This window comes from Adiantum capillus-veneris, chromosome 3 (assembly GCF_014529385.1).
Source record: "Adiantum capillus-veneris isolate H3 chromosome 3, ASM1452938v2, whole genome shotgun sequence".
NCBI classification, from domain to species: Eukaryota; Viridiplantae; Streptophyta; class Polypodiopsida; order Polypodiales; family Pteridaceae; genus Adiantum; species Adiantum capillus-veneris.
In genome coordinates this window covers 43566590-43591718 of record NC_140933.1, presented here as the reverse complement: position 1 = coordinate 43591718, position 25129 = coordinate 43566590, and the positions used below count along the sequence as shown (strand labels likewise).

The following is a 25129-nucleotide window of genomic DNA, read 5'->3' as shown; positions in this document are numbered from 1 at the left end:
GATTTTGATGACTTTAATAAGTACTTGTATTCTGAGTGTGTTTGTCTGTCACTGTATTTCTATAATGTGTGTGTGTGTGTGTGTGTGTGTCCAAGTGCATGCGTGGACAAGAAAAGAAAGAGGTGGAAACAAAAAGAAACTATATAACACCAAATATTCACTATAAATCCAAATAAAATATACATAAAAGTATCTTTGATGTACCACAACCAATTTAAAGGCTTTTCATGAGGTAAGGATGCTTAATGAAGAATGGATTGGCATGTAAACTTTCATGACAAGTTTCTTACAATGTGTAGATATTTGAGTATTAGACAATGGATTAGACTAGAATATAAAAATACGGAGTAGTATATGATGACATGGGTAAAATGAGGGGAACTAGATGATAGGGTTGGAGAGGTAGAGGCCGAGGCTATCAATATTAGTGCCTTTTCTACCAAAAAAGCCAAGGACTTGTGGGCGAATGATAGTGCCCGTTGTGCCATCTGGGAGAGATGGAGGTGTAGTTGATGATACGATTCCAAGAGACAATACACCTATGCCATTGGGATCCCCTGTGAAGTGGCTGGCGTCACTTCCCACGGTGAGAGAAATGTCCATAGAACTAGGTGAAGGGGAGGTAAAAATGAACTGAAACACATGAAAACTATTTTAGCAAATTGTCGGCAGTTATTTAGGAGAGAGCAAAGAGAACAATGAACATAGTGTGACCCTACAATGTTTAAGTAAGGATTTAAAAAATTAATTACTAAAATGATTTAAAACAATAATTACTAATTATTTGTATGATGATCTGAGGAAACAATAGTTCATCTCACATTTCCAATCCATTTAATACAGGGACAATATATAGATCAAAAGCTTAATGAGAAGAATTAGAATAAATGCCAAGGGGGGATGCCTCTCAATTGCAAAGCTTATCATTAAGTGCATGTGGAGTGATGCTTCAATATGGGAAGAGAAAGGATGAAAAATACCTCACGAGAATCTCCCTTTGCAGAGCCATGGAGCTTGGTGGTGCCATTGCCATACAAAACTTGAATACCATTGAGAATATCACTACAGTAAACCAAAAGTTGTACCACGCCGCCATTGCTCCACCCATCATCAAAGGCACCACCACCAACACCACCCCACGGTCCGACTATGGCTGCCGACATTTTCTAGGATAATCAAGTAGAATGTGTATGATGTAAAGAGGCAAAAAGCTTTGGAAATTTGCAACTCACAAAAGTATGGCTACAGGAGTTCAGACGTCCCCCCCCTTTTATAAGAAGGGGAGTGGACTAGTTCTAGGCCGGGCAGCTCGTGCAAATGCCAAATCGCCCTTAGTTTGAATTTGGTCAACCGTGCATGCATATTGTAGGCTTGCGGTTCGAATGGCCATGTGATTGCAGACTAGTCAGTGCAACAACGCAGGAGAACCATGCCGAGAGAGAGAGAGAGAGAGAGAGAGAGAGAGAGAGAGCCTGATAGAGAGCGAGCGAGAGCCTTGTCAGCTACATATCGGCGGATAAGCCACTCCATCCCTCCCTCTCTCTGCGCCCGCCACCCCCTGCGTTGCACCCTCCTGAGAAGCGGCGGCTCCTGCGATGCCGAACTGGGTGGCAGAACTTTCGTTGACAGTTGGGTATAAATTATTATGTTACCGATATCATTTGTGATTTGACTTTCAAAAAATAAAACTAAGATTACGTAATAGAGATAAGGATGGGGAAGGTGCCTTCTTGGTGAACACCTAGAGCCTTCTTTATGAAAAACTAGATCTCTCTCTCTCTCTCTCTCTCTCTCTCTCTCTCTCTCCAATTTGAATTCTAAACGAGAAGTCAAATCCATTTCGGCGAAAGGGCAGTAATTTTTGTGACTTCTATCCTTTCGTCTCCATCAAACCTAAGGAGGATTGTCATACCCTCTAGACTTGAGCACATGGCGCTTTGGGGACGATTCAAATTCAAGCCCATAAAATTGAGAAGTCAAATCCATTTCAACCAAAGGGAAGTCATTGACTTTCATCCAAGTTCTGCCTACACTTCACCCTAGGAGGAAAGGATATATTCTAGTTACACCATATTCATCAAGTGCCTAGTCTCATAGTGATTAAGGAACTAACTTTAGCCTTGGTGTCCTCTTCATGTAGACAATAGATATCTTGTAAGGCTTTGTACACTAGACTGGACACTATGGTAAGAAATTCCATTGTTTCACAATTGCTAGATAATCAACAATCAAACTATTCATAGGAGCATTAGGTCTTCAATACCAAATTCATTTGCACATGGGCATAGAATCACATACTGTTGCTGATACCTTGCAAGCCTGGCCTCTAACTAAGCAATTATGGCATATTTCTCTGCCAACTTCTCTTACAAACTTGCCACACTTTCTCCTTGGCCTGTTTCCATCTCCATTATCTACTGGTGATCCTTTGGTAGCTGTTACCATATACATGTGGTAGTGATGTGTATGAACACACTAGGACCGCCGGGGCATATTTTCCCTCTTTAGGAGGTTTTTTCCCCCGTGCATTGTAAATACACCCATCACTCTAGGGCTATCAATCTTTCCATTGCACACTAAGTATACACTCTCTATTTTGTGCCTTGAGCTTCCTTTGTCTTCTCCAAGCTGTCTGCGTTTCTCTGCAACCCTAATTCCAATAATTGGTACCAGAGCAGGTTGCGTCCTCCTGAGCTTAGTCGTCAGCAGGTCCAGCACATGCCTGCTCATTTTCTTTTACTTCAGTGAGCTTTGGCGAGCGTTCGCAGGTTGAGAAAATTTTTGGGATGGCTCGTAAAGCTTACTTTGCTCAGATTTTTTATTCGAGCTCATTTCGGCCTCCGTTTCTGCTACAGGCAATACTGCACAGGCTATTTTGTCATTTTGTGCAGAATTTTTGTTAGTGCCGTTTTTTGCATAATAGGTCCTTACAGTCTTCTACGGTTTGTGCTATATAGCACGTGTTGTTCCCGCTTCGTTTCTCCTCTTTTCGAGAAGTTTTCACATCAGGTGCAGCATTTATCATGGCTGACAACAACACAAATGTGCTCAAGATGTTTGCTGTTGAGGACAGATTGGATGGGACAATTATCCTATGTGGGCTTACATGATGCAACATGTTCTTGTATCAAAGGGCGTCTGGAATATTGTGCAGGGCATTGATGTACGTCCTAGTTCTGAGGATGTAGGTGATGTTGAGGATGTTGCAGCAGGTCTAGCTGCAAGGATTGTTGTTATTAGAGTTGTTTTGCACACGGCAGAACAAGCTCGTTGGGATGTAAAGGATGCACAGGCTCATGCATTGATTGTGTTGTCTATGAAGCGCACCATTGTTCCTCGAATTCGTTCAACAAAATCTGTAAAACGAGCTTGGGATATTCTAGCAGGTCTTTATGCAAGCCGCAATTAGGCTAAAATTTCTTTGCTATGTAAAGAGATGAAATCGAAGATTATGCATGAGGAAGATGATATGGATACTTTCCTTGCTGGTGTCAAGGTATCAATGAGAAACTTATTTCTCTACAGGTGAAGTCATTCATATAGTTCCCTTGTGCAGACTGTTATTGATACCTTACCAGATTCTTACCAGACTTTTGCTAGCACTTGGAGACTTATGACCCAAGGAAATCGTGAAGTTGTCAAGTTTGATGCATTATGCACATTGTTGTTCCAAGAGTCACTTTCTAGAAAAAACAGGACTCGGACAGCGTGCAGTTGAACAGGCTTTTATTGCTTCTCAAAGAAAAGGTGGTAATAGCAATGCAACCACTTTTTATGATTCTGCTGCGAGTGGAAAAACTTTTGTTTCTAATGTTTCTGCCGACAGCAATTCATCTGGAAATTCTGGTGATAAGGGCAAAAAGAAGATGCGTTGCCATTATTGTAAAGCTAATGATCACTTGATCAAGCAGTGTCCTAATTTGAAGGCCAAAGAGGCTAAGAAGAAACAGGGTGGTTCCACTGCAAATGCTTGTTCCACTACAAATACAACCATTATCGAGTCTTTTGTGAAAGAAGACTGTGTTGCTTATGTTGATACAGAATGGGCTTTCAGCGCAGAGTGCACTTACAATCTTGCTGTCCATGATGCATGCATGTCAGTTGCTGTAGATTCACATGTGTGGTATTTTGACAGTGGTGCTACAAAGAACATTACCTCACATCGTGAATTGTTCACTTCTCTTGAGTCTGTCCCTCATGGGAATTCAGTCACTTGTGCCAACAATGCCTCTTATACGGTTCAAAGAGTTGGAAAGGTTGTGCATACTGCTTCAAATGGCAGCTCCTTTACACTTTTTGATGCACTTTATGTACCCGGGATCAAAAAGAATCTCTTGTCTGTAGCCATACTTGCTAGACTTGGACTTGTAGTCAAATTTGTGGATGACAAATGTAAAGTTCATGATCTTAGTTTTTGTGATGAAATTGTTGCATCTGCCCTTTTGTGTCGTGGGTTGTATAAGCTCACTTCGTATAACAAGTGTGGATAAAATTTTACAAATGCAGTTGGTAAGGGCTATTTCAGATGCAAAACTTTGGCATGCCCGTTTTGGTCATTTGAATTTTTCCAGTTTGTTGCGTTTGCAGAAATCTGATATGATTACTTCTTTGCCGCCTCTTGAAGCACTTGTCAAACATGTTTGTGAAGACTGTATTTTGGGTAAGATGCAGCGTTCGAAGTTTCCAAAGGATGGTTCAATTAGGGACACATGCATGTTGCAGCTTGTGCACAGTGATGTTTGTGGGCCCATGCAAACTCCGTCCTTGGGCAATTACCTTTACTTCGTGACTTTAATTGATGATTACTCCAGGCATGCATGGGTATTTGCACTTAAAGCGAAGTCCAAAATTTTTATGTGCTTTAAACAATTTCTGGCTATGGCTGAAAATGTCTCGAAATGTACTATGGGGCACCCTCCGTTGCGATCGAGGGGGGAGTATATGTATGAATTTAATGCATTTTTGGCTAGTCGTGGGATAAAACACTAATGTACAGTGCCTTATACACCTCAACAAAATCGTGTTGCTGAGAGGAAAAACAGGTCACTTATGGAAATGGCACGATGTATGGTCAAAAGTCAAGCTTTGCCGCATTCTTTTTGGCTTGAGGCCATCAAGTGTGCCACTTATGTACTAAATAGATGTCCTACGAAAGCTTTGTAGTCTATTACTCCATATGAAGTATGCCATGATAGAAAGCCTTCTATTGAGCACATGCATGTTTTTGGCTGTTTGGCATATACTTTGGTGCCACAAACACAACGCAAAAAATTGGATATGATAAGGCTGGCAAATGTATTTTTGTTAAATATAGTGCTGAAAGCAAACATTACAGGTTGTATCATCCGCAAAGAAAGCGTATTCTGGTTTCACAGAATGTAGCGTTTGTGGAAGATTCTGTTCAGCCCTTGCTGTCATGTACTAGAGACAATAATGTAAGCTCACATGACATTCATGACACTTTGTTGCCTCTTTTTAGTGGTGGAAATATGAATGTAAATTGCAATGAGTCAAATGTACAACCTATGTGGGTTTGTAAAAATGTTATAGATCACCCCGGGTCTTCACTAAGGATTACCGTATGGTGTCACGTGAGTGTACAATAGGGGGGGTTTATGAGGCCAAAAAGGTGGATTTTACAAAGGCGGGTATCGTAATAGGGGTAAAATGGCAGTTTTGATGCACGCAGGTGACGTCGTCCTAGTATTACTAGTGAATTCCCCGGAGATCAGCCTATTACTGATGCAGATGTACATGATGAGGTCGAAAGGGCTGAAAATGAGCAGGCTAAAGGTATGCCAAAATGGCTGGTGCATACATTGCGTGAGAGTAAATTGGATGCACCTTTGTCTAGTCGTACTCGTTCAAGCTCTCGCCATGCATCTTATGCATCAAATTGTTATGCTTTGACTGTGTCTAGCTTACATGATGCTAAGGAACCTCTGTCTTTTGATGAAGCACAGAATTCAAAAAATTGGATGGCTACCATGCAATCAGAATATGATGCACTTATAGAAAATGACACAAGGACTTTATGTGATTTGCCTCCTGGCAAAAAGGCCATTGATACGAAGTGGGTTTACAAGTTGAAACGCAAGCCGGATGGTGAGATTGATCGCCATAAGGCTTGACTTATTGCAAAGGGTTATGCACAACAAAAAGGCATAGATTATGAGAGAGACTTTTGCTCCCACTTGCTATATGACTACTGTGCCTTTTCTATGTGCATTTGCAGCTCATTTTGGTTGGGATATACGTCAATTAGACATTGTTACTACTTTCTTGAATGGTGACATATTTGAGGAAGTTTATGTAACGCAGCCTCGCGGTTTTGTCAAGAAAGGACAAGAGGAAAAGTGTACAAATGTAAGAAGGCTTTTTATGGGTTGAAGCAATCTCCTCGTGCTTGGTATGAGAAAGCTGACACTCATTTGGTCAAACAAGGCTTTTCGTAACAGTCCAACCAAAAGCACATTGTATGTAAAGCGTGAGGGTGATGTACTTCTCATTGTGGTTCTTTATGTTGATGATTTGTTGATCATTGGACCAAATGAGAGACATATTGCTGAATTTAAGGCTGATTTGAATGCTACTTTCATGATGAAAGATTTGGGGTTGTTGCATCATCATTACTTGGGTATACAGTTTAAGCATTATGATGGTGGTATTGCCTTGTGTCAGAAAAGTTACATAGAGACATTGTTATGTAAGTTTGGACTTGAGGATTGCAAACCTATTGACACTCCCATGGAAACAAGTTTGAAATTGAATCTTCATGATGTTGATGATCCTGCAGATGTCCCTCTCTATCAAACTGCTATTGGATGCCTCATTTATGTATGCAACATGAGGCCGGATATTCAGTTTGCAGTCTCACAGGTTAGCAGATTTATGCATAGCCTAGGGTCTAAGCATTGGCAGGCTGTCAAGAGGATTTTCTGCTACCTTAGTGGCACTTTACATCTTGTCTTGTTTTATCCCAAGGGGAGATCATTGCCGCCATACTTACATGCTTTCTCGGACTCAGATTGGGCTTGTTGTTTTGACACACAAGTGTCCACAAGTGGTTTTTGTCTCATGCTTGGCAGTTCATGTATATCATGGTTGAGCAAGAAGCAACCTACTGTGGCCACTTTGAATTTTGAGGCTGAGTACAGGGCAGTCTTCACAGCTACGGTTGAGTGTGTATGGCTCAGACGCCTTAAGGCTGATTTGGTGTTGGACAGGACACTACCAACACTATCTACACTGACAGTCAGAGCGCATTGGCAGTTGCGAGGAACCCAGTTTTTCATGCTCGTGCAAAGCACATTGAGGTGCATTACCACTATGTCAGGGAGAGGCTCTCAGCAGGAGAGATCATCTTGGCTTATGTGCCAACACAGGACAACCTTGCAGATCTTTTCACAAAGGCATTGTCTCGTGAGAAGCTCGAAGCTTTCCGCAAAACTTTGGGCTTACTCCTTTCGTGGACTCATCATTTCCTCAAGGCATGGAACTTCCCTTTACTCATGTGCCAGCTCTCGGTCACCGCATCACTCCAGGGGGGATTTGTTACCATATCCATGTGGTAGTGATGTGTGTGAACACACTAGGACCAGCGGGGCATTTTTTCCCTCTTTAGGAGGTTTTTTCCCTCGTGCATTGTAAATACGCCCATCACTCTAGGGCTATCAATCTCTCAATTGCACACTAAGTAATACACTCTCTATTGTGTGCCTTGAGCTTACTTTGTCTTCTCCAAGCTGTGTGCGTTTCTCTACAACCCTAATTCCAACAGTAGCAGCAGAATGGACCTTTTTCCCGTGAACCATAAGTGGGACACACTCTAGAGTCATCATGCTACTACTCTTTCCCTAGGATGCCCAAATCTTGGGGGATTCACTATTAGTAATAGGGGCATGTCACCTGCGTGCATCAAAATTAGAGAAACCCCCTACGTACGTATCTTACATGCTAACCTACCCCCTACATACGGACAAGATACAGACGTTCTCGCAATGAGACATCCCCCCTCATACGGATTTTGTACGGAATGTAATGACCCACTATTTTATGTATACTAGTAACTTAACAATTTTAGAAGCACATGCTTTTGCAAAAATACATGTTGAACTGCAAATGAACAAAAGTGTAGTGACAAACCATGAAAAACAAAAAATATAATGAATAGTAAATTAAAATATACCAATCGATTCAATGTAATTTGTCGAAAAATGGACATCATTTCCCTTGTAAATTGATACAAACCTCAGTCTCAAAACAAATGATACTAGCCACCTACTCAATAGGCTTCTCATGTGGGATTTAAGGCACATATATGAAAAAGATTGTTCTCTAAATAACAAATAATGGCATGCTCATAAAAAACCATGGAAAACTTCACTTATTAATTTAAAACACGTTACGAAAAGTGTTAACTTATAATTTTTTCTCTGAATGTATATCTTTTTTATTAAAATCTCTCTCTCTCTCTCTCTCTCTCTCTCTCTCTCTCTCTCTCTCTCACACACACACACACACATATCATGTACCAAGCTGTTTCTATTCATTCTAAATTTTGCAAACAATGTGTAATAGAGTATTAGAACTATAAAATAAAGGTAAACTTAAAAGTCTCCTGGTTTTTGGTTTAAAATTTGAAGCTTTTGCTAAAAGCGTTTTTGGTTCACTTTAAGGCAAGCCTGCAATCAAGCTGGGTTATTAAAATTCAAAGGATTAAAGCCAAAACTCTTGAAGAGAAAATTGAATAAACAATCTAAGTAACTTTTGTTTAACAAAAGTACCAGAGTCTAGAGACCAATAGCAAGAAAAAAAGAACACAACAAAAGTGACTTCATATGAAAAGAACCACTAACCAATGAATCGCAAAACCAATGATTGGGTAGAAGATTGTCCCAAGCTCTCTGAGGCTCATCATTTTCTTCCTCATCATCAAAGACATCATCAGAGGAAGGGGACTGTCAAATACAAGTAGCACTAATGTCACCAATGGAAACAAGTAACCAAGCCTCTTTCTTTGTGATAGCAACATTTTAGATAGAACTTACAAAGGAAAACATTTAGGATTGCAGAGCCTGCCAGACTGCGCTGAAGCTGCCACGATGGACAGGATAAGATAGGTCATCACCTAATAAAACATCAAAATAATCTCACATGAACACCATATACAATTCATAATACAGAGAAGAATTCTTCCACAACAATACACATACACACATACATTTTTTACTCACATGTCTACACATAAATATCATATATATGCACATGCACATGCATATATATCTATAAATACATGCATTTATAGACATTCATGTATGTCTCTATGTGTGTATGTAAATGTATGCACTCATTCAAATGAGGCCCTACAGAGAATACACCTTCTACCTTGCACTAAAGACATGATAGCTCACTGTACTCGGATTATAAACATACCACTGAAATCTCAATAAGAACTTGCGGAGACGATGCAAAACATGCAAATCAGATAGCACTTGAAATGTTTTTGGCATAGCTCACACCCATTACTTGGGATTTTGTAGCTTCATGCATAGGTAGGCGTAAACTTAACAAGTTGTAGAGTTGTAAACTTAGACAAGAGCACCTGTGCATCAATGACTCCCACATCATTGCAGCCAATCAAGTGAGTTATAATTGTAACTTTCTTCCTCTGAAGAAAGAAAGTAATCAACCCAAAGGTACATTGATTATATAGTCAGTGCAGCAACTACAACAGAAAAGTTAAAATCCAATCCATTTCACCTGATTTCGCACAAGGATTTGTAGACGGCTCTAACGACCAATCTTCAATCCAACCTTAAATCTAGCTCTGATAGCTTTAGGTTAAGAATACCACCATTCAGACAATTCTTCAGTCTATCAGAAGGCTAAGATAGTCGCGATTTGGACATTTCACTCAATGCAAAGAGTTCAAAGCAAGCTTCCGATGGGTGGAGCTAGCTTTGCAACCCATAGAAGTCTACTTCTTGCTCAACATCTCGTCAATTGACTCAAAACTGACAGAAACCCTAAACAATAGCGTCGCAATAGTCCATACCACTATATGTAACATTCAAATAGAGCAGAGAAAGAGAGGTTTGCCAAACCTGATCAAGAAGAAAAAGTGTCCATGTCGTAGCAGAAGATGGGGAAATGCTCGTAGATGACGGTCCAAATAAGCAACGGACAATCTGGAGAACTGAATAGAAAGGCCACGATTCCAAGGGTGATGGAAGTGCTTTTGCAATCAATTGCAAAATAATTAGAGCATTATGAAACATGACACAAAGTAGAAAATTAATTCTAACCTAAACATCAAGAAACGCAATAGCAACAAGCTTCTTACACAAGGGCTTTCATGTCACTAAACATCGCTTCTTGGATGACTGTAGAAGTGTAGATAGTGAAAGAGCGAGTTTGCTTGTCCATCACAAGGAATACAAGCGCTGAGATTGACGCTATGATGGCAACACACCACAGGGCAGGTTTTGAATGTTGCAACCAAGTTGCATCACATGATGAAGAGGATAAGGAGCAGGGGTCGCTCTTGGCACTGCCACTGGCCGCCGAAGGGCTTGCCATAGCTTGCTGCTACTCACCCTTCAACACTGGCATACAAAACAAGGGCTCGAGACCCACTCGAGAGATCAGTAAAGACCTCGAACAACTCGACACTCTGGCTCTCAATTAGTTCTGCCAAAGATCGAGAGGCTAATGATATTATTAATAGCGCGTTGCCTCCACTAAGGGAAGTCTCGCGGCCTACGCAACAATGACATCACACATCCCCCTATTGGGTCAGCTCGCAGCGAGCAGTATCCAATCTGCCAGAGCCCCTTTGAGCTCCCTATGAGTATCTGACTTACTGCCCCCTCCTGTATTCGGGAAGAGGCCTTAAACCACAGCCCCTTGTTGTCCATCTGACCTGCTGTAAATAGTAAGGTCCATAGCCCCTTTGTGGGATAGCCGCTGGCACACACAAAGGGGGCAGTCTTTCCTTTGGACGAGAGAGAGAGAGAGAGAGAGAGAGAGAGAGAGAATGAGAAGAACTCCTTTCTCCTACGAGCTGCACCACAGAGGCGGAGAGAGAGAGAGAGAGAGAGAGAGAGAGAGAGAGAGAGGTACGAGCAAGTACACGCTCTTGCATGGAGAAAAGGCTTGCATTTAGAGGAGTCCAGTTGAAGGCCTTTTCTTAGGAGGCGTCTCTCTCTGATCTCTATCCCTCTCTCACTTCAATATTCGTTACGGCTATGGTTGCACCTATTCTTTGATCGTCTACATGCAGCCGGCTCTTGCGGCCTACTTTCAAGGCTCCCTTGCAACACCCATTTGTTGCAACCATGTTCGCAAAAAAAACATTGTCCTAGACATACATAATTTTTTTTTGAATTTTCTCTGAGGAAATTTTAGAAATTAGGTTTTTTTTTTATTTTTTACACTATTTTTCTTTATTATAGGGGGGAATCTCTCCATTTGCGCTTGGCCTCAACCGGCATTTTTGAAATAAAAAACGGCACGATATAAGCTGAGACACATTTTTCTCGAACATTAGCTGCAACTCATCTAGGAAGAGCCGTATGCAATTGCTCCATGCTGCGAACTCTGGGATGCACAAGTTGCCACAATAGCCCCCAAGTACATGCAGCAACAAGAAGTACCACCTCGCTATTTTGGGCCACTTGCACTTAATCAGCACTTAGCACTCACAGCCACCCAAACCACATGGTTTTCCTGGGTCTATACGCTGCAATGTTCGGGAAAAGACATTTTCCCAAACATGCAAAATTCCTTTTTCTGAATTTGCCACAAGGAAATTTTTAGAAATTAGGTTAGTTTTTTATTTTTACACTATTTTTCTCTATTTGAGGAGGGAGTTTTTTCCTTTTGCGCTTGCCCTCAACCGGTAATAAAAAACAACATGATATTAAGCTAAGACACATTTTTCCCAAACACTCATATGCTAAAATGGAGGTTGTGGCCACCTTCCAGACTATTTATAAAACCTTTTAGCTATAAATTTTCAATCGATAAAAGGGATCCTTTTTCTATTCAATCTGTAAAAACTTTTTCAAGATCATTTTTTCAACACCCTTTTCGTATGTGAAAATGTGAGAAAATATTGAATAAAATAATTCCTACATTTGAACTCACGTAATAGGCATTTTTTTATTATAGTGATCCCTCTCGAGATCGGCACTCAGCACTCACAGCCACCAAAACCTTAAATTGAAGGCACATGGTTTTCCCTGGTCTATATGCTAGAATGTTTGAGAAAAGCCATTCTCCCAAACATGCAAAATTCCTTTTTGTAAATTTGCCACAAGGAAATTTTTAAAAATTAGGTTTTTTTTTCAATATTTTTCTCTATTTTAGGGAAATTTTTTCCTTTTTTTCGCTTGCCCTCAACCGGAATTTTTGATTAAAAATGGCACGATTTAAGATGAGACACATATTTCCCAAACACTGAAATGCTAAAATCGGGGTTGTGGCTGTACTGAATGATCATGGTCATGCCGAGCTCTACGCCTTCCACACACTTATCCGCACCAAAGATCTCCATTGATTGAGTTGTTTGTAGGCAGAGTTCTCTCTCTCTCTCTCTCTCTCTCTCTTCTCTCTCTCTCTCCCTCTCTCTCTCGCTCTCTCTCTCTCTCTCTCTCTCATCTCTCCTCTCTCTCCTCTCTCTCTCTCTCTCTCTCCCTCCTATGATGTTAAAATCCTCTTCTTCTTCTTCTTCTATCTCATGGGCTCTCTGTAAGTTCAGGTTTTTTTAGCATTCAATAAATGGTCCCTCATTGCAACCTGTCTCTGATGCGCACGGCCCCTTGTGATGGATAGCTCGCAGCCATCATAGCCCCCCTGCTGTGCCTGAATGAACATCCCCCTTGGGGAACTCTGTATCTCCCGGCGCGCGCACCCAAGACACCATGGCTGAGAACATGTGTTTCCTCCTCGTGTTCCCCCTACTGGAGCTTGGAACCTTGAAGGCTCGTTAATCCTCGCTTTTCCATGTCCGTAGAGTTTAATCCCATGGGCGCTCCCAATTCCCCTTCACAACTGGCCTTACCACCTACCCTTGTTAAAGCATCAAGGGACGTGCCCACGCGCATCCCCACTCAAGATCTCCCGCGGTATCCTTTTCCACAAATGTGACTTCCCAACTCGGAGGAGGACTCTGGTCGGATCGGAGCCCTCGAGGCCTCAAGACACGAAGTCGTGTAGTATCCATGGGCCGGGAGGTAGTGGAGGGTCCCGAAGTGTTCTCCAAAAAGGGGACCCGTAACAATAGACACCTACCAAAGAAGCAGCTAAACACTCATCTGAAGCAGCAAAATACTGAACTGTAGGTAAATGCAAAGCTAAATTGTTTTGATTTGGTGCCACCTCCCAAGACCTATGGATGAAGGAAAAAGACCATGATGTATTCCCACATCTTACCAATCGATGCAGCATGACAGAATATCAAAATTTCCTAATTACTCACGGGCCATCGACCGTTTCAACACTGGCCATGCAATGTGTTGACCACAAAGACCTCAAATAGGTCAGGTAATTGAGCAGAAACACCCTATAGAAAATGACAAAAGCTCTCAACATCCCCCCCCCCCCACGGGGTAGGTCCCCCACTCTCTATGCATATGATATGAGCATGAAAAATAATGGGGGCTACCCTATTGTATACACTTATGTCTAACCTCTAAAAACCCCCCTCTTGTACACTCACGTGATACCATACGGAAATCCATAGTGAATCCCCCTGGGGGGCCCCCAGGGGGATTCACTATGGATTTCCTAATGGTATCACGTGAGTGTACAAGAGGGGGGTTTTTAGAGTTAGACATAAGTGTATACAATAGGGGTTGCCCCCCATAATTTCATGCTCATATCATATGCATTAGAGGTTGGGGGGACCTACCCCCGTGGGGGGGGATTTTGAGAGCTTTTTGTCATTTTCCCTATAGGGTGTTTCTGCTCAAATTACCTTACCTATTTGAGGTCTTTTGTGGTCCACACATTGCAATGCCAGTGTGAAACGTCGATGGCCCGTGAGTAATTAGGAAATTTTGATATTCTGTCATGCATCGATTTGTAAGATGTTTAATACATCATGGTCTTTTTCCTTCATCCATAGGTCTTTGGGAGGTGGCACCAAATCAAAACAATTTTAGCTTTTGCATTTACCTATATTCAGTATTTGCTGCTTCAATGAGTGTTTATCTGCTTGCTTTGGTAGGTGTCTATTTTACGGGTCCCTTTTTGAGAACACTCGGGACCCGTCCACTACCTCCCGGCCATGGATACTAACACGATCGTGTCTTGAGCTCGAGGGCTCGATCCGACCAGAGTCCTCCCTCCGAGGTTGGGAAGTCACATTTGTGGAAAAGGATACGCGGAGATCTTGAGTGGGGATGCCGCGTGGGCACTTCCCTTGATGCTTTAACAAGGGTAGGTGGTAAGGCCAGTTGTGAAAGGGGAATGGGAGCGCCCATGGATTAAACTCTACGACATGGAAAAGCGAGGATTAACGAGCCTTCAAGGTTCCAAGCTCCATAGGGGGAACACGAGGAGGAAAACACATGGTTCTCAGCCATGGTGTCTTGGGTGCCGCGCGGGAGATACAGAGTTCCCCAAGGGAGATGTTCATTCAGGCACAGCAGGGGGCTATGATGGCTGCGAGCTATCCATCACAAGGGGCCGTGCGCATCAGAGACAGGTTGCAATGAGGGACCATTTATTGAATGCTAAAAAAACCTGAACTTACAGAGAGCCCATGAGATAGAAGAAGAAGAAGAAGAGATTTTAACATCATAGGAGGGAGAGAGAGAGAGAGAGAGAGAGAGAGAAGAGAGAAGAGAGAGAGAGAGAGCGAGAGAGAGAGAGAGAGAGAGAGAGAAGAGAGAGAGAGAGAGAACTCTGCCTACAAACAACTCAATCAATGGAGATCTTTGGTGCGGATAAGTGTGTGGAAGGCGTAGAGCTCGCATGACCATGATCATTCAGTACAGACCACAACCCCGATTTTAGCATTTCAGTGTTTGGAAATATGTGTCTCATCTTAAATCGGCCATTTTTAATTCAAAAATTCCGGTTGAGGGCAAGCGAAAAAGGAAAAAATTTCCCTAAAATAGAGAAAAATATTGAAAAAAAAACCTAATTTTTAAAAATTCCTTGTGGCAAATTACAAAAAAAAGGAATTTTGCATGTTTGGGAGAATGGCTTTTCTCAAACATTCTAGCATATAGACCAGGGAAAACCATGTGCCTTCAATTTAAGTTTTGGTGGCTGTGAGTGCTGAGTGCCGATCTCGAGAGGGATCACTATAATAAAAAATGCCTATTACGTGAGTTCAAATGTAGGAATTATTTTATTCAATATTTTCTCACATTTTCACATACGAAGGGTGTTGAAAAAATGATCTTGAAAATTTTTACAGATTGTAGACAAAAGGATCCCTTTTATCGATTGAAAATTTATAGCTAAAAGGTTTTATAAATAGTCTGGAAGGTGGCCACAACCTCCATTTTAGCATATGAGTGTTTGGGAAAAATGTGTCTTAGCTTAAATCATGTTGTTTTTTTATACCGGTTGAGGGCAAGCGCAAAAGGAAAAACTCCCTCTCAAATAGAGAAAATAGTGTAAAAATAAAAAACTAACCTAATTTCTAAAATTTCCTTGTGCAAATTCAGAAAAAGAATTTTTTGCATGTTTGGGAAAATGTCTTTTCCCGAACATTGCAGCTATAGACCCAGGAAAACCATGTGGTTTTGGGTGCTGTGAGTGCTAAGGTGCTGATTAAGTGCAAGTGGCCCAAAATAGCGAGGTGGTACTTCTTGTTGCTGCATGTACTTGGGGGCTATTGTGGCAACTTGTGCATCCCAGAGTTCGCAGCCATGGAGCAATTGCATACGGCTCTTCCTAGATGAGTTGCAGCTAATGTTCGAGAAAAATGTGTCTCAGCTTAATATCGTGCCGTTTTTTATTTCAAAAATGCCGGTTGAGGCCAAGCGCAAATGGAGAGATTCCCCCCTATAATAAAGAAAAATAGTGTAAAAAATAAAAAAAACAACCTAATTTCTAAAATTTCCTCAGAGAAAATTCAAAAAAAAAAATTATGTATGTCCTAGGACAATGTTTTTTTTTGCGAACATTGGTTGCAACAAATGGGTGTTGCAAGGGAGCCTTGAAAGTAGGCCGCAAGAGCCGGCTGCATGTAGACGATCAAAAGAATAGGTGCAACCATAGCCGTAACGAATATTGAAGTGAAGAGGGATAGAGATCAGAGAGAGACGCCTTCCTAAGAAAAGGCCTTCAACTGGACTCCTCTAAATGCAAGCCTTTTCTCCATGCAAGAGCGTGTACTTGCTCGTACCTCTCTCCTCTCTCTCTCTCTCTCTCTCTCTCTCTCTCTCTCCGCCTCTGTGGTGCAGCTCGTAGGAGAAAGGAGTTCTTCTCTCATTCTCTCTCTCTCTCTCTCTCTCTCTCTCTCTCTCTCGTCCAAAGGAAAGACTGCCCCCTTTGTGTGTGCCAGCGGCTATCCCACAAAGGGGGCTATGGACCTTACTATTTACAGCAGGTCAGATGGACAACAAGGGGCTGTGGTTTAAGGGCCTCTTCCCGAATACAGGAGGGGGCAGTAAGTCAGATACTCATAGGGAGCTCAAAGGGCTCTGGCAGATTGGATACTGCTCGCTGCGAGCTGACCCAATAGGGGGATGTGTGATGTCATTGTTGCGTAGGCCGCGAGACTTCCCTAGTGGAGGCAACGCGCTATTAATAATATCATTAGCCTCTCGATCTTTGGCAGAACTAATTGAGAGCCAGAGTGTCGAGATTGTTCGAGGTCTTTACTGATCTCTCGAGTGGGTCTCGAGCCCTTGTTTTGTATGCCAGTGTTGAAGGGTGAGTAGCAGCAAGCTATGGCAAGCCCTTCGGCGGCCAGTGGCAGTGCCAAGAGCGACCCCTGCTCCTTATCCTCTTCATCATGTGATGCAACTTGGTTGCAACATTCAAAACCTGCCCTGTGGTGTGTTGCCATCATAGCGTCAATCTCAGCGCTTGTATTCCTTGTGATGGACAAGCAAACTCGCTCTTTCACTATCTACACTTCTACAGTCATCCAAGAAGCGATGTTTAGTGACATGAAAGCCCTTGTGTAAGAAGCTTGTTGCTATTGCGTTTCTTGATGTTTAGGTTAGAATTAATTTTCTACTTTGTGTCAATGTTTCATAATGCTCTAATTATTTGCAATTGATTGCAAAAGCACTTCCATCACCCTTGGAATCGTGGCCTTTCTATTCAGTTCTCCAGATTGTCCGTTGCTTATTTGGACCGTCATCTACGAGCATTTCCCCATCTTCTGCTACGACATGGACACTTTTTTTCTTCTTGATCAGGTTTGGCAAACCTCTCTTTCTCTGCTCTATTTGAATGTTACATATAGTGGTATGGACTATTGCGACGCTATTGTTTAGGGTTTCTGTCAGTTTTGAGTCAATTGACGAGATGTTGAGCAAGAAGTAGACTTCTATGGGTTGCAAAGCTAGCTCCACCCATCGGAAGCTTGCTTTGAACTCTTTGCATTGAGTGAAATGTCCAAATCGCGACTATCTTAGCCTTCTGATAGACTGAAGAATTGTCTGAATGGTGGTATTCTTAACCTAAAGCTATCAGAGCTAGATTTAAGGTTGGATTGAAGATTGGTCGTTAGAGCCGTCTACAAATCCTTGTGCGAAATCAGGTGAAATGGATTGGATTTTAACTTTTCTGTTGTAGTTGCTGCACTGACTATATAATCAATGTACCTTTGGGTTGATTACTTTCTTTCTTCAGAGGAAGAAAGTTACAATTATAACTCACTTGATTGGCTGCAATGATGTGGGAGTCATTGATGCACAGGTGCTCTTGTCTAAGTTTACAACTCTACAACTTGTTAAGTTTACGCCTACCTATGCATGAAGCTACAAAATCCCAAGTAATGGTGTGAGCTATGCCAAAAACATTTCAAGTGCTATCTGATTTGCATGTTTTGCATCGTCTCCGCAAGTTCTTATTGAGATTTCAGTGGTATGTTTATAATCCGAGTACAGTGAGCTATCATGTCTTAGTGCAAGGTAGAAGGTGTATTCTCTGTAGGGCCTCATTTGAATGAGTGCATACATTTACATACACACATAGAGACATACATGAATGTCTATAAATGCATGTATTTATAGATATATATGCATGTGCATGTGCATATATATGATATTTATGTGTAGACATGTGAGTAAAAAATGTATGTGTGTATGTGTATTGTTGTGGAAGAATTCTTCTCTGTAATATGAATTGTATATGGTGTTCATGTGAGATTATTTTGATGTTTTATTAGGTGATGACCTATCTTATCCTGTCCATCGTGGCAGCTTCAGCGCAGTCTGGCAGGCTCTGCAATCCTAAATGTTTCCTTTGTAAGTTCTATCTAAAATGTTGCTATCACAAAAGAAAGAGGCTTGGTTACTTGTTTCCATTGGTGACATTAGTGCTACTTGTATTTGACAGTCCCCTTCCTCTGATGATGTCTTTGATGATGAGGAAGAAAATGATGAGCCTCAGAGAGCTTGGGACAATCTTCTACCCAATCATTGGTTTTGCGATTCATTGGTTAGTGGTTCTTTTCATATGAAGTCACTTTTGTTGTGTTCTTTTCTTGCTATTGGTCTCTAGACTCTGGTACTTTTGTTAAACAAAAGTTACTTAGATTGTTTATTCAATTTTCTCTTCAAGAGTTTTGGCTTTAATCCTTTGAATTTTAATAACCCAGCTTGATTGCAGGCTTGCCTTAAAGTGAACCAAAAACGCTTTTAGCAAAAGCTTCAAATTTTAAACCAAAAACCAGGAGACTTTTAAGTTTACCTTTATTTTATAGTTCTAATACTCTATTACACATTGTTTGCAAAATTTAGAATGAATAGAAACAGCTTGGTACATGATATGTGTGTGTGTGTGTGTGAGAGAGAGAGAGAGAGAGAGAGAGAGAGAGAGAGAGAGAGAGAGATTTTAATAAAAAAGATATACATTCAGAGAAAAAATTATAAGTTAACACTTTTCGTAACGTGTTTTAAATTAATAAGTGAAGTTTTCCATGGTTTTTTATGAGCATGCCATTATTTGTTATTTAGAGAACAATCTTTTTCATATATGTGCCTTAAATCCCACATGAGAAGCCTATTGAGTAGGTGGCTAGTATCATTTGTTTTGAGACTGAGGTTTGTATCAATTTACAAGGGAAATGATGTCCATTTTTCGACAAATTACATTGAATCGATTGGTATATTTTAATTTACTATTCATTATATTTTTTGTTTTTCATGGTTTGTCACTACACTTTTGTTCATTTGCAGTTCAACATGTATTTTTGCAAAAGCATGTGCTTCTAAAATTGTTAAGTTACTAGTATACATAAAATAGTGGGTCATTACATTCCGTACAAAATCCGTATGAGGGGGGATGTCTCATTGCGAGAACGTCTGTATCTTGTCCGTATGTAGGGGGTAGGTTAGCATGTAAGATACGTACGTAGGGGTTTCTCTAATTTTGATGCACGCAGGTGACATGCCCCTATTACTAATAGTGAATCCCCCAAGATTTGGGCATCCTAGGGAAAGAGTAGTAGCATGATGACTCTAGAGTGTGTCCCACTTATGGTTCACGGGAAAAAGGTCCATCTGCTGCTACTGTTGGAATTAGGGTTGTAGAGAAACGCACACAGCTTGGAGAAGACAAAGTAAGCTCAAGGCACACAATAGAGAGTGTATTACTTAGTGTGCAATTGAGAGATTGATAGCCCTAGAGTGATGGGCGTATTTACAATGCACGAGGGAAAAAACCTCCTAAAGAGGGAAAAAATGCCCCGCTGGTCCTAGTGTGTTCACACACATCACTACCACATGGATATGGTAACAAATCCCCCCTGGAGTGATGCGGTGACCGAGAGCTGGCACATGAGTAAAGGGAAGTTCCATGCCTTGAGGAAATGATGAGTCCACGAAAAGGAGTAAGCCCAAAGTTTTGCGGAAAGCTTCGAGCTTCTCACGAGACAATGCCTTTGTGAAAAGATCTGCAAGGTTGTCCTGTGTTGGCACATAAGCCAAGATGATCTCTCCTGCTGAGAGCCTCTCCCTGACATAGTGGTAATGCACCTCAATGTGCTTTGCACGAGCATGAAAAACTGGGTTCCTCGCAACTGCCAATGCGCTCTGACTGTCAGTGTAGATAGTGTTGGTAGTGTCCTGTCCAACACCCAAATCAGCCTTAAGGCGTCTGAGCCATACACACTCAACCGTAGCTGTGAAGACTGCCCTGTACTCAGCCTCAAAATTCAAAGTGGCCACAGTAGGTTGCTTCTTGCTCAACCATGATATACATGAACTGCCAAGCATGAGACAAAAACCACTTGTGGACACTTGTGTGTCAAAACAACAAGCCCAATCTGAGTCCGAGAAAGCATGTAAGTATGGCGGCAATGATCTCCCCTGGGATAAAACAAGACAAGATGTAAAGTGCCACTAAGGTAGCAGAAAATCCTCTTGACAGCCTGCCAATGCTTAGACCCTAGGCTATGCATAAATCTGCTAACCTGTGAGACTGCAAACTGAATATCCGGCCTCATGTTGCATACATAAATGAGGCATCCAATAGCAGTTTGATAGAGAGGGACATCTGCAGGATCATCAACATCATGAAGATTCAATTTCAAACTTGTTTCCATGGGAGTGTCAATAGGTTTGCAATCCTCAAGTCCAAACTTACATAACAATGTCTCTATGTAACTTTTCTGACACAAGGCAATACCACCATCATAATGCTTAAACTGTATACCCAAGTAATGATGATGCAACAACCCCAAATCTTTCATCATGAAAGTAGCATTCAAATCAGCCTTAAATTCAGCAATATGTCTCTCATTTGGTCCAATGATCAACAAATCATCAACATAAAGAACCACAATGAGAAGTACATCACCCTCACGCTTTACATACAATGTGCTTTTGGTTGGACTGTTACGAAAAGCCTTGTTTGACCAAATGAGTGTCAGCTTTCTCATACCAAGCACGAGGAGATTGCTTCAACCCATAAAAAGCCTTCTTACATTTGTACACTTTTCCTCTTGTCCTTTCTTGACAAAACCGCGAGGCTGCGTTACATAAACTTCCTCAAATATGTCACCATTCAAGAAAGTAGTAACAATGTCTAATTGACGTATATCCCAACCAAAATGAGCTGCAAATGCACATAGAAAAGGCACAGTAGTCATATAGCAAGTGGGAGCAAAAGTCTCTCTCATAATCTATGCCTTTTTGTTGTGCATAACCCTTTGCAATAAGTCAAGCCTTATGGCGATCAATCTCACCATCCGGCTTGCGTTTCAACTTGTAAACCCACTTCGTATCAATGGCCTTTTTGCCAGGAGGCAAATCACATAAAGTCCTTGTGTCATTTTCTATAAGTGCATCATATTCTGATTGCATGGTAGCCATCCAATTTTTTGAATTCTGTGCTTCATCAAAAGACAGAGGTTCCTTAGCATCATGTAAGCTAGACACAGTCAAAGCATAACAATTTGATGCATAAGATGCATGGCGAGAGCTTGAACGAGTACGACTAGACAAAGGTGCATCCAATTTACTCTCACGCAATGTATGCACCAGCCATTTTGGCATACCTTTAGCCTGCTCATTTTCAGCCCTTTCGACCTCATCATGTACATCTGCATCAGTAATAGGCTGATCTCCCGGGGAATTCACTAGTAATACTAGGACGACGTCACCTGCGTGCATCAAAACTGCCATTTTACCCCCTATTACGATACCCGCCTTTGTAAAATCCACCTTTTTGGCCTCATAAACCCCCCCTATTGTACACTCACGTGACACCATACGGTAATCCTTAGTGAAGACCCCGGGGCTGATCTATAACATTTTTACAAACCCACATAGGTTGTACATTTGACTCATTGCAATTTACATTCATATTTCCACCACTAAAAAGAGGCAACAAAGTGTCATGAATGTCATGTGAGCTTACATTATTGTCTCTAGTACATGACAGCAAGGGCTGAACAGAATCTTCCACAAACGCTACATTCTGTGAAACCAGAATACGCTTTCTTTGCGGATGATACAACCTGTAATGTTTGCTTTCAGCACTATATTTAACAAAAATACATTTGCCAGCCTTATCATATCCAATTTTTTGCGTTGTGTTTGTGGCACCAAAGTATATGCCAAACAGCCAAAAACATGCATGTGCTCAATAGAAGGCTTTCTATCATGGCATACTTCATATGGAGTAATAGACTACAAAGCTTTCGTAGGACATCTATTTAGTACATAAGTGGCACACTTGATGGCCTCAAGCCAAAAAGAATGCGGCAAAGCTTGACTTTTGACCATACATCGTGCCATTTCCATAAGTGACCTGTTTTTCCTCTCAGCAACACGATTTTGTTGAGGTGTATAAGGCACTGTACATTAGTGTTTTATCCCACGACTAGCCAAAAATGCATTAAATTCATACATATACTCCCCCCTCGATCGCAACGGAGGGTGCCCCATAGTACATTTCGAGACATTTTCAGCCATAGCCAGAAATTGTTTAAAGCACATAAAAATTTGGACTTCGCTTTAAGTGCAAATACCCATGCATGCCTGGAGTAATCATCAATAAAGTCACGAAGTAAAGGTAATTGCCCAAGGACGGAGTTTGCATGGGCCCACAAACATCACTGTGCACAAGCTGCAACATGCATGTGTCCCTAATTGAACCATCCTTTGGAAACTTCGAACGCTGCATCTTACCCAAAATACAGTCTTCACAAACATGTTTGACAAGTGCTTCAAGAGGCGGCAAAGAAGTAATCATATCAGATTTCTGCAAACGCAACAAACTGGAAAAATTCAAATGACCAAAACGGGCATGCCAAAGTTTTGCATCTGAAATAGCCCTTACCAACTGCATTTGTAAAATTTTATCCACACTTGTTATACGAAGTGAGCTTATACAACCCACGACACAAAAGGGCAGATGCAACAATTTCATCACAAAAACTAAGATCATGAACTTTACATTTGTCATCCACAAATTTGACTACAAGTCCAAGTCTAGCAAGTATGGCTACAGACAAGAGATTCTTTTTGATCCCGGGTACATAAAGTGCATCAAAAAGTGTAAAGGAGCTGCCATTTGAAGCAGTATGCACAACCTTTCCAACTCTTTGAACCGTATAAGAGGCATTGTTGGCACAAGTGACTGAATTCCCATGAGGGACAGACTCAAGAGAAGTGAACAATTCACGATGTGAGGTAATGTTCTTTGTAGCACCACTGTCAAAATACCACACATGTGAATCTACAGCAACTGACATGCATGCATCATGGACAGCAAGATTGTAAGTGCACTCTGCGCTGAAAGCCCATTCTGTATCAACATAAGCAACACAGTCTTCTTCTTTCACAAAAGACTCGATAATGGTTGTATTTGTAGTGGAACAAGCATTTGCAGTGGAACCACCCTGTTTCTTCTTAGCCTCTTTGGCCTTCAAATTAGGACACTGCTTGATCAAGTGATCATTAGCTTTACAATAATGGCAACGCATCTTCTTTTTGCCCTTATCACCAGAATTTCCAGATGAATTGCTGTCGGCAGAAACATTAGAAACAAAAGTTTTTCCACTCGCAGCAAATCATAAAAAGTGGTTGCATTGCTATTACCACCTTTTCTTTGAGAAGCAATAAAAGCCTGTTCAACTGCACGCTGTCCGAGTCCTGTTTTTTCTAGAAAGTGACTCTTGGAACAACAATGTGCATAATGCATCAAACTTGACAACTTCACGATTTCCTTGGGTCATAAGTCTCCAAGTGCTAGCAAAAGTCTGGTAAGAATCTGGTAAGGTATCAATAACAGTCTGCACAAGGAACTATATGAATGACTTCACCTGTAGAGAAATAAGTTTCTCATTGATACCCTTGACACCAGCAAGGAAAGTATCCATATCATCTTCCTCATGCATAATCTTCGATTTCATCTCTTTACATAGCAAAGAAATTTTAGCCTAATTGCGGCTTGCATAAAGACCTGCTAGAATATCCCAAGCTCGTTTTACAGATTTTGTTGAACGAATTCGAGGAACAATGGTGCGCTTCATAGACAACACAATCAATGCATGAGCCTGTGCATCCTTTACATCCCAACGAGCTTGTTCTGCCGTGTGCAAAACAACTCTAATAACAACAATCCTTGCAGCTAGACCTGCAACATCCTCAACATCACCTACATCCTCAGAACTAGGACGTACATCAATGCCCTGCACAATATTCCAGACGCCCTTTGATACAAGAACATGTTGCATCATGTAAGCCCACATAGGATAATTGTCCCCATCCAATCTGTCCTCAACAGCAAACATCTTGAGCACATTTGTGTTGTTGTCAGCCATGATAAATGCTGCACCTGATGTGAAAACTTCTCGAAAAGAGGAGAAACGAAGCGGGAACAACACGTGCTATATAGCACAAACCGTAGAAGACTGTAAGGACCTATTATGCAAAAAACGGCACTAACAAAAATTCTGCACAAAATGACAAAATAGCCTGTGCAGTATTGCCTGTAGCAGAAACGGAGGCCGAAATGAGCTCGAATAAAAAATCTGAGCAAAGTAAGCTTTACGAGCCATCCCAAAAATTTTCTCAACCTGCGAACGCTCGCCAAAGCTCACTGAAGTAAAAGAAAATGAGCAGGCATGTGCTGGACCTGCTGACGACTAAGCTCAGGAGGACGCAACCTGCTCTGGTACCAATTATTGGAATTAGGGTTGCAGAGAAACGCAGACAGCTTGGAGAAGACAAAGGAAGCTCAAGGCACAAAATAGAGAGTGTATACTTAGTGTGCAATGGAAAGATTGATAGCCCTAGAGTGATGGGTGTATTTACAATGCACGGGGAAAAAACCTCCTAAAGAGGGAAAATATGCCCCGGCGGTCCTAGTGTGTTCATACACATCACTACCACATGTATATGGTAACAGCTACCAAAGGATCACCAGTAGATAATGGAGATGGAAACAGGCCAAGGAGAAAGTGTGGCAAGTTTGTAAG

The 25129-nt window shown here is 41.4% G+C and overlaps 1 protein-coding gene and 1 pseudogene across 1 annotated transcript; one reads left to right on the top strand and one right to left on the bottom strand.

Annotated features, from left to right (window-relative positions):
* Positions 1 to 401: 401 nt before the first annotated feature.
* LOC147460820 (uncharacterized) lies at positions 402 to 11138 on the bottom strand. Its single transcript, XM_086508516.1, has 7 exons — positions 10346 to 11138; positions 10216 to 10237; positions 9763 to 9792; positions 9605 to 9670; positions 9051 to 9130; positions 8859 to 8960; positions 402 to 633 (listed from the first exon to the last, which is right to left on the bottom strand). The coding sequence occupies exons 1-7, from the start codon at positions 10579 to 10581 to the stop codon at positions 540 to 542; spliced, it is 630 nt and encodes a 209-aa protein (XP_086364642.1). The 5' UTR covers positions 10582 to 11138; the 3' UTR covers positions 402 to 539.
* A 5700-nt stretch (positions 11139 to 16838) lies between these two features.
* On the top strand, positions 16839 to 18435 carry LOC147460819 (CASP-like protein 2U1; annotated as a pseudogene).
* Positions 18436 to 25129: the final 6694 nt, after the last annotated feature.